The 13,940-nt window shown below is 39.9% G+C and overlaps 1 protein-coding gene across 1 annotated transcript; it reads left to right on the top strand.

Moving 5' to 3' along the window:
• The first annotated feature begins 380 nt into the window (after positions 1-380).
• LOC139745542 (junction-mediating and -regulatory protein-like) lies at positions 381-12,818 on the top strand. Its single transcript, XM_071655933.1, has 9 exons — positions 381-414; positions 1,512-2,529; positions 3,170-3,342; positions 4,730-4,895; positions 7,434-7,630; positions 8,003-8,089; positions 10,599-10,694; positions 11,052-11,580; positions 12,630-12,818. Exons 2-9 carry the CDS (start codon positions 1,569-1,571, stop codon positions 12,809-12,811), a joined length of 2,391 nt encoding a protein of 796 aa, XP_071512034.1. The 5' UTR covers positions 381-414; positions 1,512-1,568; the 3' UTR covers positions 12,812-12,818.
• Positions 12,819-13,940: the final 1,122 nt, after the last annotated feature.

Below are 13,940 nucleotides of genomic sequence, written 5' to 3'. Positions count from 1 at the left end.
ACACTCGTTTCGTTCACCTAACCTGCACCTCTGTAGTTCCGCGGGCTTGGATTTGATGTGATGGGACCATGGGAACTTCATTGCGCAATCTCACACAATCAACGTCAACAAAAATCTATGGTAAGCCAATGAATGGCGTATGGGGTGCCGAGTGTGGCAGAGTAACCTTTGCACTCAACTGGGGAACAAAGTGCACGTTTGTCATGACGTAGTGGTTATATTTTTACCACACACTTTGAGCACTGCACGAGAAGCTGAGTGTATGTATGAATGATACAGTATCTATGTGCGTAGTTGTTTGATTGTGAGGTGGAAGACTGCACGGGATGCGCACGGGATACAATGCAATGCCTGGTTGCTCTGCTCTGGACCTGGGAACTCAAGTCGTAACAGTTAACACCTATTTTAGTGTTAGTAAGTTTGCTTCAATTTATTTATATTCCATCTAAAAGAAGCATGTAGAATGAGGATGGATCTAGGCATAAATGATATACGGTCGGTACATGTAAGGTCAGTGAAGTAGAGTAAGCCCTGCCTAAATAAATTTATTATTAACTGTAAACTGCATGCTGTCCTCTGTAATTGTGAACCCTTCTTTTTCACTTTCAGCTCAGTGAAGTTTAATTTTGTTGTTGAAACCAAACAAGTGGAAGCATTTAGAAAATGGAGAAACATTTAAATATAACATATAAAACATAATAAATTAACAATCGGTTACATGTAGAAGTCTGATAGTACTGCGGTAGCCTGACCAGACACTGTGCTGTCGCCAGCGCTGCGTGTAGTTAATACTGCGGTAAAATTTACTATAGACACGTGTAGTCTACGAACGATTAGAAGTATTCTAGTATTTTTCACAATCTTTATTGATGGCACTTTCAGGTGGCATATAAATGAAAACAAATATAATCTAAATTAGGGGCCTATCTATCAGTACGCAGGTAGTGAATAGACGGGACTCGATCTCGGGTTTACGAGGTTGGACACATTGTCATTGGTAAAACTGGTAATGAAGACAGTAAAGTGGTATGATGGGCATGGTCATGCACAGGTAGGTGAGTTTTACCTACTAAAAATCTGCTTCAAATCACTTAAATCAAGTGCTTGTGAAAAGTGTGATGATCTAATGGAAAGTAAGAGCATTGTTCCTGCCTAACAGTTAGTCTTTTGTCTGTATATTGTTTTTTTAATGTACATATTATAAAGCAGATAAGGAAAATATGACTTATGTTGCTGGTAAATCTGCTTACTAGGTGAGACAAAAAAAAACCAATACATAACACAGCCCAGTCTCTGTGTATGTGCAGAATTAAGTCACTGTGCACGATGGGATGCTTCATGGCGTCTCTGGTCCGGCTAGTGAGACTACAGTACTTGGTAGGCTTCTACAAACATGCAATCCTTTGTTATATTTTTGTGCATCCATACCGGGTCTTTGCTAAATATATTTCATACTGTGTTTAAAATTAAAGTGTTCTGTGTGGCTTTACCCTCATATATTCATCATATAGATGGGGTGCTCATCCATTGTATCCCTGGACGGATTCTCTCACCGCAAATGAGTCGCCATGTCCATCGAACGACAACTGAGTGGAGATGATTGGGTGGCTATACAGCCTGACCCCTTTGCTACCGCCCAGACGAAGTCATCCCGTCTTAGCTTCCAAGTCCAGTGGATTGAGCCGTCTCACCTGATAGGAATTAGGTGTCAGGAGGTTCAGTACAGGGTTATCCCGCGGACACTTAGCAGTAAAGTGCCCTCTCGCGTCGCCAAGCAGACTCACAAGGCTAGCACAGCCCACCAGAATGGTATCTCCAGGAAGAACTCATCATCTAATGGGGTCAAAACTTCTGGTGAAAGTTGGGAAACCAAGATGACAATCAACAAGTTGCAATATGCGCATGAGCAGATGTGTCTTGTGAATTCTTCACTGTCAAATTACCCTCCAAAATTACCCTTTGACCCCCGAGGTATCTGGAGCTGGGTGTATACTATCCAGATTCCGGACAATTTCAGTGAGACACTTGAGGAGTACCTGGGCATAGCCAGTGAAATCTGTGGGCACAAACTGCTAAAGGACACCCTCTTTGACGCGGGTATGGGGATTGAGAGCTACGTTGAGAATTACGGCAAACTTCGGCAAGCTGCTTATGAGAGTGACGCAGAGAAATGGAAGGAAAAGCTGAAACTCTCGCACCAGGGACACGCCTCCGTGAAGAGGATGGTGGAAATGATGTCCCTGTATGACCAGGAGGATGACATCCTCGATGGACTGCTTGCGGCAGAGGCAGAGCTCTTCAATCTGTACCTTCAGCCGTACCTGGACCTGAGGGAGGTGGCATTCAACCATCTCCTTCATCTACAGGAGGTGCTGGAAGACCAAGTTTTGGAGGAGGAGGATGAGGATGAGGATAGAGACCGGTATACTATGGAGTACAGTGAATGGCAAGAACAGTATGTAGAATCCATTGATGCAGTCAACAAGCTCAGGATCAAATACTTTGAAAAGAGCATGGATACAACAAAAGGTACATAGACCTCTTGTAGGACACAGGTTAATTCCAATTCTACTTATAGTTGCCATGCCAGGAGCTCCAACAAACTAATGCTTTTAGACTGATGAGTTTTATTCAATTTGACTAAAAGATAGGACATAAAATGGCAAGTTGAAATCCTATTATGGTGCATTCCAAAATATATACCAGATTTATTCTCTTCAATTTCCCCAAATGAGCCAAAATGAGGTTTGACTGTACTTCCAGAATCATTGATTACATGCTTCATAACAGAGTTGTGTAAAGGTTTACAAACCTCTTTGGTTTTACCAAGAGTTTATGAGGTGTAGTAATTTCCTTTTCTATGAAACACTAGTACTTGCAAGTAACTATGAGCTTGCAGAGCCTTTAATGAATTTGCATCTGAGCCTCATACTTGAATACGATCTTAATTATTTTGAGAAGCCTTTTAGAACAATTCTCTCCTTGAGTGCACCCTGCCATTAATGTCATTCTACCAGCAATGGCAGTGTACCCACACATTTGTAACTAGGTAAAAAGGAGTACTGAAGATATCATTTAAACCCACCAAGATTTGAACCCAGTAATTTCCTCTTCAAGCACTCCACAGCAACATGTTGCTCCCACATGTCTTGCCCTCTTATCACCACAGCCGTCATCAAGCAAATGAGCTTGGACAGTGAGAAGTTTGGCAAGGCATCTTGGGAAGCTGGTGGAGAAGAGCGCCTGCTCAGACTCCAGCAGACGCTGTCTCAAGATAATGTGCAGCTTCTCCAGTCTAGGAGGGACAAGTATAAGCATGAAATTGGCAAGATAAACCAGGAGGTATGTTATGTGATGCAACTTAGTATGAGAATGAAAAATATACTACTTTAAAGAGCTATTCCAACTTTCAATTTTAAGGCAACAGTAAACATGAGAAGAGAGAAAAATAGCAATGTAATTTAAGGGACATTTGCCTAAGTTTTGTTTTATTCTGCACAAGGAGAATTTGATTTGAGATTAGCTTGTATTCAACTGCTGATGGTTAAAACGTACAATTTTGTAGTAAATATAATGATGATGATGATGATCTATAATGATGATAATAATAATAATGATAGTAATGTTAATAATGATAAAAACAAAATAATGATAATAGTGATTATAATGATAACATTAATGATAATAATTGTAGTAGTAGTAGTAGTAATAATAATAATAATAATAACTAGAAAAGCACTCTGAGAGCACAGACCTCCGCCAAGCATGCAGCTCATTTCCACCACTGATCTTGTTCTTCCATAGAGATATCAGTGATTTCCACCCATACGTATAGCATTGTGTGCCGAAAGCCGCCCCATTTCCCAATATAGAAGCCTTTGTTACGTCATAAACCCTCAGCTGCACAGCGCGCCCCGCCCTAGCAGAAACTGGAGCACGCACTTTAGTGCGTGCATGCAAACCTCAAATACGCGCAGCCTGAACTCCCAAGTTTATTGACCCTACCTGCCAAAATATCAAAAATCCTTCATAAATTCCCCCAAAATTCTCGGATCACTACCAAAAGTTAATCGTTTGTTATTTGTGTCATTCTCAACCTTTCCTTTAAGTTTCATCCCAATCTGTGAACTACTTTTGAGTTATTTTGCACACAGACAAACTAACCAACTAACTAACTAACTAACTAACTAACTAACTAACTAACTAACTAACGAACAAACAAACAAACCAACGGTAACGAAAACATAACCTCCTCCCTTGGCAGAAGTAATAATAATAATGATAATGATGATGATGAGAAGAAGATTTTCTTTATCAAGGGTAGCCTCTTGAGTGTTGCCACTGCTCTACCAGAGGGCCCTGCCATTATCATTCCCCCAGCGTTGCCAGGTACTGTAAAACAAGGAATGTTCGCGTGCATTTTAATTTTGCGAATTTCGCGAGCGCCGAGATTCGCGAAATTAAAATGCACGCGAAATTTCATATCTACACTATATGCTTTGAACGCCAGTGGCAATTTGCGAAAATTTCATGCCACGAAAAAGGCCGTTTGGCTCCAATTCGCGAAAATTTCTGCCGCGAATATATCATGTTTTACAGTACCCATTTATACACCTAGGTCAAGAGAGACACTAGGTCTAAATACAACTTGTCCAAGGACGTAAATGATTGTAACAACCATAACTGTCAGGACTAAGTAGTGTTTTTTACTGTGTTAACCCTCTACCAGCTGGCTTGCCTGGATGAGGGACCATGGTTTAGAGAGGAGGTGGAGCGACTCCAGAGCAAGGCTTCTGAGCTTCAACTGAAGCTGTTTGACACACAGCTCAGTATCCTCCAAGACCAGGAGATGCAATGCAGCAAACAACTCAAACAGCTCCAGGCAGAAATACAAGGTGAGATAGTCCTGCACTGTCCCACCAGCAGTTTGGCAGTAGGGCAATGGAACACTCTTTATTTTGTGTCAAGATTCAGGAATTTGTGATGAGGTATCAAGTACCAGAACTGGTCTATTTTTGCAAAAGTATGAAAGTGATTATTTTTCACTACCAGGAATGTGAATCAGGTTAAAAACTATGGAGCTGCTGCTATAGAAATGGTACGGTTGCTTGGCTTGTATGGTATTTTTCCTTGATAATGAGATTGTTAAATCTTTCAGATTATCTGGAAATATAGAGTGCGACAAACACTTTTAGCATTTACTCCCAGAAATAGGGGTGAAGGTAGAATCTCTCTTGTCTACATGATCTGAAGTTCCTCCAGTTTTACTTGCAGATTAAAGTGAAAATTCAGCATTTACCTCTGTTAGACCATCAGACATGCAGTGTGTAAACTTATTTCTTTTGTGTTGCATTATGTTGCAATTCAGTGATACAGGCAAAGCTGCCTCAAAAAAAGAAAGAGTGAAAGAAAGAAGAAGAAATTAATGATATCTTGTATTCCTGGTAGCTGGCCATGAATTCGACATTGTGATAGTATGTTAACCCCAGTTGAAATAGTGAACCAATATTTTACAGTCACGACACATCCAGACTTCCTGCAATATTTTGCAAAGAATGTTAGTTGCCAAAACACCTTTTATCAATGAAAGTAAAGCAGTCTTGTAGCAAATATACCAAAGCAGACAGTGAACAGTGTCTACACATAAGTTTGAATAATGTGCTACAACGGAGCTGTTTTCTACTGTTTGCTAGTTAGATTATGTGTATACTTCACAACAAGTGGTGATGAATGTTCATGTTTAAGGAAATTTGGCTGTGAATCACTGGCGACTGGCTAACACTGAAGTTTGATCCGAGCATTGGCAAAACTAAGATTGTGAAGTTAAAGGTCCTGTTTACCATTGGGAGCAGTGATTAAAAAATGTTTGAGATATCACATTTGATGCATATGTGCAGGTCAAATGTATCACAAAACATCCTACCATATAAAAGAATTTGCAATAAAGCCTAAAATATAAAGAGATATCACCATTTCCCCCAATAAACCAGAACTGAAGACAGTTTAGTCTAGAAACATAATAACTATTGTTCACATTTTATATATTTAACATTGATTCAAATTTTTACATTGGTTATTTTTATCCCTATAACTATAACTAACCTATGCCTATTACTATTTTGAAGCACTAATGCCGGGTTTTTGTTTCATCTGCAAATGGTAAATTATGCCTTTAACCCTATTTCAACTGGGCTATTTGAGACCAAGTTTTTACGGGGGACCCCCCCCCCCCCCCCCCCCCCCATTGCACGATCACCGCAAAATTTTGTGTGAAGATAGAGCCGGATATCAACTACAAGATTACAAGATTAGATGGTCATACAATAAAAAAATATTGACTTTCTATTTTTAGTAAATTAATTATGCAAATGTATGCATGAAATCATATTTTCACCTATAACTCCATTAAAGAGACTGAAGGATTGCTGAATTTTGGTGTCAGAGTTCCTCAAAATGCATCAAACAATTTTCTTGTAAAGAAATAGCACAATCAAAATCAGTTTCTTTTGTTTTTTATCGTTTTGTTAATTTCTTATGTATTTAATTGTTTTTTCAACCTTTTGTTTTGTATTTTTTTGGCCAAAATTTGTTGTAGGCACTTTTTCAAACTTACCTACATTAGAATTGATTAATTTCAATGGTTAAAAGTTGAAATAATCTAATTTATATCAATTTATCAAAAAAAAAACAACCACCACTTTGCATTGGATTTGCACTTGTGAATTTGAGCTGTTTTCAGGTCAACATGCATATGCAAACATTGCGTAACTTCAGAACGGTGTACCCGGACGTCGCAAATTTGGTCTCAAAATATGCGAGAGACTTCAGTGAAAAAAGTCATGAAACGACGCGGCAAAATCTTTGCGCGTTGCGGAATTGTGGCGTGAAATGTCGAGGGGGGAGGGTCAATTTGACCCCCCCCCCCCCAGTCAGGATAGGGTTAAAAGCATAATTTACCATTTGCAGATGAAACAAAAACAACCATTATTGCTTCAAAATAGTTCTAAAATATGAGTTAGGGATAGAATCAACCAATGCCAAAATTTGAACCAGTATGTTGAGTACTGTTAAACACACAAAATGTGAATAACTTTATAATAAAAATGTTTCCAGACTAAATTGTCTACAGTTATGATCATGGTTTAGTGAGAAAAATGGTGATATCTCCTTAAATTTTAGGCTTTATTGCAAACATTTTACACGGTAGGACATTTTGTGATACAGCTGACCTACACATATGCATCAAAAGTAATATCTTGAACATTTTGAAAATCATTGTTCCCAAAGGTATACAGGATTTTTAAGGCAGGCATAATCAGAACGGCAAGAGTTGTAGGGGAATTGGTAGTGCTGGCGTGTTGCTGAGATAGAATGACATTATATGAGGAGAGGTTCATTCTGTTCTTTCCAATTTTCTCTCTGTGACATGGCAGAGGCTGAAGATAACGTGATGTTCTTCGATGCTGTGGAGAATGTTGAGGATTTAGAAACAGAGATGGATGCAGAGGAGGAGGGACCAATCAGAGAGGAGGAGAGTAAGACGCTGGAAGAGAAGTATGCCAGGGTGAAGTCCCTCCAGTCTCGGATCGCTCGCATTGGCAAGAGGAAGGCACAGATCAGGAACAATAAGGTTTGGCGTTTGCTCCTCTGTAGCACCCTTTGCGCATGCACATGAACACAACTGTACCACAATGACAGGGCAATGCCATTTGTACGATTACTACTTGAGTATCAATCAGCAAATAAAGTAAGCTGTTAGATGTGCTTTCTAGTACAAAAACAAAAACACTTGAAAGGTTTATAGGGAGTAGTTTACATAGGTAGTTTTAACCATCACATTAAAACTATGATCCCAGGTATATTTCTTCACTTACTAACTAGTGAAAACAAATTAGACAAAGTTTGACAAATACTCCCCTTTCACACTTAAACAAACGTTGGAGAAATTAATGCTGTGTACACATTAGATTGTTTTATTCATTTGTATTCCCCCATGATGCAGCAACTGTGTCAAAGGCAGAACCAGAGCAAACATACCAGGAAGAGGAGAGAGGAGGAAGAATTTCAGAACCATCATAAGGTCCAGCTTGTAAGTACTATACAATGTGACTTTCCTCGTACATTAGATGGTGCTGAATGGGTAACCAGAAAATATTGTATGAGTCGAGGACACGTACTGCATGAGTCAAGATACATGTAAGTGCATTGAGTGGCCCTTTGGAGAGTTATAGTTTTAGTATTCCTTGAATTAAGCCTATGCAATATGATTGATGTTTGTGGAGTAATTAATAAACCCCTCTTTCAGAATGTCATCCATTTCCTTTCCAATCCGTGGCTGAACTTGTTAGCTGCTGGATATTACAGTACTCTCCGCATAATCGGGTAGGCTCGGGCAGAGCGTTTCTTATCCGATTAAGTGGAGTACCCGATTAACAGAAGAACACGTCTCATTCACAATTGACACACACAATGTGTATGTACATGCATTTTACACTGCACCAAACACCTACACTGTATGCTTAACAAGCGTGCTTGCACGGCACGTTATACATATCTTCCAATAACACTTGCTCAGTCACGAGCAATAATTTACAGTCTTATATGGACAAATACGTCTTCAGAAAACTTTGTCGTTTGACTATAGACTCCTCGCTAACACGCAGGCGTTTTCCGAAATGAACACATCTTTTTGCGTGCAATTATAGTCACGTAGAACGTCGGGTTACTTTTCGAGAAGTGACTGCATGGGGAATAGTAAAGTTATGAAGCTGGTGCATGGCCTGATTTTCGTTGCAAACTTCAAGGGAGGAGCGCAAGTGTGATCAACTTCTGTCTGTCTATGCAGTTGTGAGTGCCAGCCACATGTGTAATGTTCGTTTACGTGTGGCAAGTCGGTACACATGTGTTTGCATGTTAAATCACTCCCCAAATGATCGGTCTTGTTTGCAAATTAAGTAGAGAAATCGATTAGCAGTGGAAAATTTGACATTCATGATTTCTTAAAGTGTTTATCTACGATAAAATATTGGTAAAAATTAGATAAGAAAATTATTTACCCATTTATGCGGAGAGGCAGCCCGATTATCAGGTAATTTTAATGTGCATTGGAACTAATTTTGAAATTACTACCCATTTAAACGGAGTACCCGTTTAAGCGATACCCGATTACGCGGAGTGTACTGTAGTACCTGCTGTACTGTATGTATGTGAGTTTGTGTTGCTCGAGACATACAATGACTCCACGAAATGACCAGCATTTGTATCTTTTTAGATAATGCGATAACTAACGAGATAAAGAGATTTCTTGTGTGTTTGTCAGCTTGTTTTTTTTTTAGCTCACCTGAGCCGAAGGCTCAAGTGAGCTATTGCGATCGCTCTTCGTCCAGCGTCCGTCGTGTGTAAACTTTTACATTTTCATCTTCTCCTTGAGAACCCCTCGACCGATTTTCACGAAACTTGGCAGGTAGCATTCCTAGGGGGATAGGATCTCAATTCTTCAAGTGGGCACCATACCCCACCTGGGGGGGGGGGGGCCCAGAGGGGCCCAAACCCCCCAAAATTAAGGAATCTTAAAAGATATTCTTCTCTAGAACCAGAAGTGATAGAGCTAAGTTAATACTATGAATTAGTATATTGATGACTGTAGTTTCAAGTTTGTTCATGGTGGAATCATAGGTGCCCTCCCTTGGGACCCAGGGGAGGGGGGTTTGGAGGGGTCCTAATGGGGGCCCAAATTGTACATTTTCATCTTTTTCTTGAAAATGCTACAATGAATTTTCACCAAAGTTGGCAGGTAGCATCCCTAGGGAGAAAGAATCTCATTTCCATCAAATAGGCAACATGCCCCACTTGGGGGGCCCCAGGGGGCCTAAATTTGGACCAAAATTGTAAATTTTTCATCTTTTTCTTGAAAACCCTATCACTAATTTTCACAAAACTTGGCAGGTAGCATCCCTAGGGGGATAGAATCTCAATTCCATCGACTGGGCACCATGCTCCGCCTGGGGGGCCCCAGGGGACCCCCTTCCCCCTCCTGTAAGGAATCTTTACAGATTTTCTCTAGAACTGGAAGTGATTGAGCTAAGTTAATACAATGAGTCAGTATATTGATGACTGTTGTTTCAGGTTTGTTCATGGGAGAATCAGGGGTGCCCCCACCCCCTTGGAACCCAAGGAAGCGGGATGGGGGGGGGGGGGGGGGGGTGTCCAAATGTGGACCTAAATTTTCATCTTCTTGCTGAAAACAACATAATGCATTTTCACCAAACTTATCAAGTAGCATTCCCATAGGGATAAGATCTCAAAGTGTTTGAATGGGCACCATGCTTTCCTTGGGGGCCCCAGGGGGTCCAAACCTCCTAATTTAATGAATATTAAATGAGTTTCCAATGTTCTCAGGTAAGAGTCTGCAGGAATGCGTGGAAGGTGAATTTGCGATACTCAGGTGAGCACGTGACCCCCGGGTCTCTTGTTTTAATAGAAATTAGGTAACTTGTATTCAATTATAAGTACATGTATTCAAAGTTTTGTAGAAACTTAGAACTGCCACCATTTGATATGTACGATCATGACATGTTTCCCATCTTTCATTATGTCAGAAACGCAATGAACAGGCTACTGCTGAGGCTAGCAAGAAAGATTTCTTCAGTGCAGAACGGCTGAAGACGCTGGAAAGACTGAAGAGCTATAAACTTGTAAGAAGAGGTTTCACTATTGATTTACACATTAAGCCTTCATGCATACAGAGAAAGTTGTACATTTGTCATAATCAAACATCACAGGTATCGGAATATACATGTAGGTCAAAATTGACTGCTTAGTAATTGGGGAATGGTGCAGGTGATAGCCATATTGGGATCTTTAAATGACTGACTAGTGTATTATCTTCTTTTTTCTTTTGCAGCATGGACCTGCAATAGTGTGTGCCTGTTTATGTTAAAAGCATACCTCTAATAACTGTCAGTACTACTGTTTATGAATGTCATCTATGTATTTACAGGTAGGTTTATTTGCCAACCCTTTACCTGACTGAAGTCACTTCTCATTTGCAGAAATACCCTTCACCCAAGACGATCAAGCCACACCAATACAAGAAGCAGAAAGAAGAAAAAACTCGACCAGGAAGTAAAGCCACCGCCGCCACAGACTCCAAGGCTCGCAACGATAAAACAGGCCCAGCGAGGAGGACGGTAAAGACAAGTGCATCACCACGAAAGACTACATCCTCCAGGAAAGCACCATCCAGTGCCTCTAAGGAGTCATCGAGGACCCCTCCTGCTCCGCCTCCTCATCCTCCACCGGAGTCTCCATCTCTGCCACCACCACCGCCGCCACCACCACCACCTCCCCCGCCCGCCCCTCCCACTGCCCCGCCCCCTCCCCCTCCCCCTCCCCCTCCTTGCCAACCCAACCAGGGCCACCATCCTTCCGTGTCAGGCGGAAGAAGGCAAGAACAGAAGGGTGCAGAAGAAAAACAAAATAAAGCACCAGCTGGCATTGACTTGGGAGCTATCTTGCAGGGTCGCCAAGCTCTGCAGAAAAGAGAACAAAATACTGAAGAAACAACAAAATCAAGTAAAGGTACATGTAAAAAAAAACAAAAAACTGCCTATGGGCTTTTTCTTTGTTGTGTTTCTTCCCCTCTTTTTTTTTAATCACCATCAACTATTATAGTCCACTCCCCTTAAAATGAACATGGTTATAATGATATTTTAATTACAACAAAATGTGATTCAGGTCCAAAAATTTTCATCAGTGTATCTCTATAAACCGGTACTTTACTGTTTGTCTGTAGCAAAATTTTGATGTAACGACAGAAAACCACCAATCCTGAGGACTTTGTTATGATGGGAGTGCATTGTGGAATGACAGTGTATCATTCATGTTCATAACCATAACTTTTTTTAAAGATCTACAATTTTTGAAGCAAGGGGTGTTGTGGTGTGGGAGATAAGACTAGAGTGTCAAATAGAGTTTCCATGCTCGAGTCCCTTTTAGTGCTTACAATTGTATAAAAGATAGTGAACTCATTATGTCCCTATTGACCCAGATGCATAAATGGTTATCTGGCAATTCTTGGGTAGTTCTGTGGTACAGCAATGGCAATATAAAAAAGGTTACCTGGATGAATACGACCGTAAAACCAATGCTTTTATTATTACTGTTATTATCATTACCATTGTCATTATTATTGTCTATAAATTTATCATTATCATTATTATTGACACGAAATGAATTACATGAAATAATTTGTGTTGTAAGTTTTTTGAAACACAATTATCAATATCATTACCTATATCATTATCATCACCATCATAAATGGTGTCATAGCTAAAATTTCTTTTGAAGCTGTTATTATTGTTGACAGCATCATTTCTTACAAGATGTTTCAATACTTTGACATTGTAGTCATTATCAACACTTATTGTTGCTGTCGTTGCAGTCGATACCACATTCATCATTCTTGTGATGAGTAGCATTCAGTAATAAATCATTCTTGTTATGAACATCATCATCATCATCATCACGGGAATTACTTCTACTACTAATAATACTACATTTTCCTCCCTGTTTTTATAACTTCTGCTACCATCACTTTTGTACTACCTTGATACCATGTTTTTTGGCAGACCCAATGATGGACATGCTGCAGCTGATTCGCCAGGGGGTCAAGCTGCGTCAGGTCAAGGACAGCGAGCAGCCCAAGAAGGTCACCCAGTGGGAGAACTCGGAACTCTTCAGCGTCATCAGCAAACTCCGATCACAGGTGGAGTCAGCCGAGCAGTCGGACTCCGAGGATGAATTCTCATGAGTCGAGATTCCAAGCCGCAGCAGTTTTATTCATCAGAGTGAGGGTATATATACATGCATACGTACACTCAGCAAAAAAAGAAAGTAAACACTTTTTCGAGTTCATTTTTTTCATAGAAGATTTTGATGAAAATTGATAGATTATACACCATATTAAAGGTAATTTAATTGGCTATCAAGCTAGTATGATGACACAGAAGGACAATTTGCGCATAACAAACAAAGTGGAAAACTAAAGGGGGGAAATAAGAATTTTCTGTCAACTCAAACTTCAAATGGCATAGGGAGTAATATGCATAAGATTCTTCTTCACCCATTATTTTTTAGTAGTGGAGCGCCATAGCTTGAAAAATTAGAGGAATTGTGCATTTTATGATAAAAGCACCAAATTTCGCACACATGTTGACTATGACATTTGAAATAAAATCAGATATTGGGCCATCGTAAATAGCGCCCTCAGCGGCCATGGCAGCCATTTTTCAAAATGGCCGCCATCAATGCCATTCTTTGCAAAAAATTGAAAATTTCAGGAGGAAAAAACAGGAAGATTTTGCAAACGAGTGGGAAATAATATTCAAAATGAATTCAGATATTAAGCCATCGTGAATAGCGCCCTCAACGGCCAATGGCAGCCATTTTTTTCAAAATGGCCGCCATATATGCCATTTTTCGTAAAAATTTACAAATTTCAGAAGGGAAAATCAATAAGATTTTGCAAACATGTCGGAAATAGTATTCAAAATAAATTCAGATATTGGGCCATCGCAAATTGCGCCCTCAACGGCCATGGCAGGGATTTTTCAAAATGGCCGCCATAAATGCCAGTTTTCGTAAAATTTTACGAATTTCAGAAAGGAAAATCAATAAGATTTTGCAAACGAGTGGGATATAACATTTAAAATAAATCTAGATATTACGCCGTTGCAAATTGCGCCCTCAACGGCCATGGCAGCCATTTTTTTCAAAATGGCCGCCATAAATGCCAGTTTACGTAAAATTTTGCAAATTTCAGAAGGGAAAATCAATAAGATTTTGCAAACGAGTGTTATATAACATTTGAAATAAATTTAGATGTTGGGCCATCGCAAATTGCGCCCTCAACGGCCAATGGCGGCCATGTTTAAAATTGG

Source organism: Diadema antillarum, unplaced genomic scaffold (assembly GCF_040938485.1).
Source record: "Diadema antillarum isolate AM-2024a unplaced genomic scaffold, OU_Dant_1.0 seq00001274_RagTag, whole genome shotgun sequence".
NCBI lineage: Eukaryota > Metazoa > Echinodermata > Echinoidea > Diadematoida > Diadematidae > Diadema > Diadema antillarum.
The sequence above is the reverse complement of the archived record's forward strand: the minus strand, read 5'-3'. Positions and strand labels throughout refer to the sequence as shown.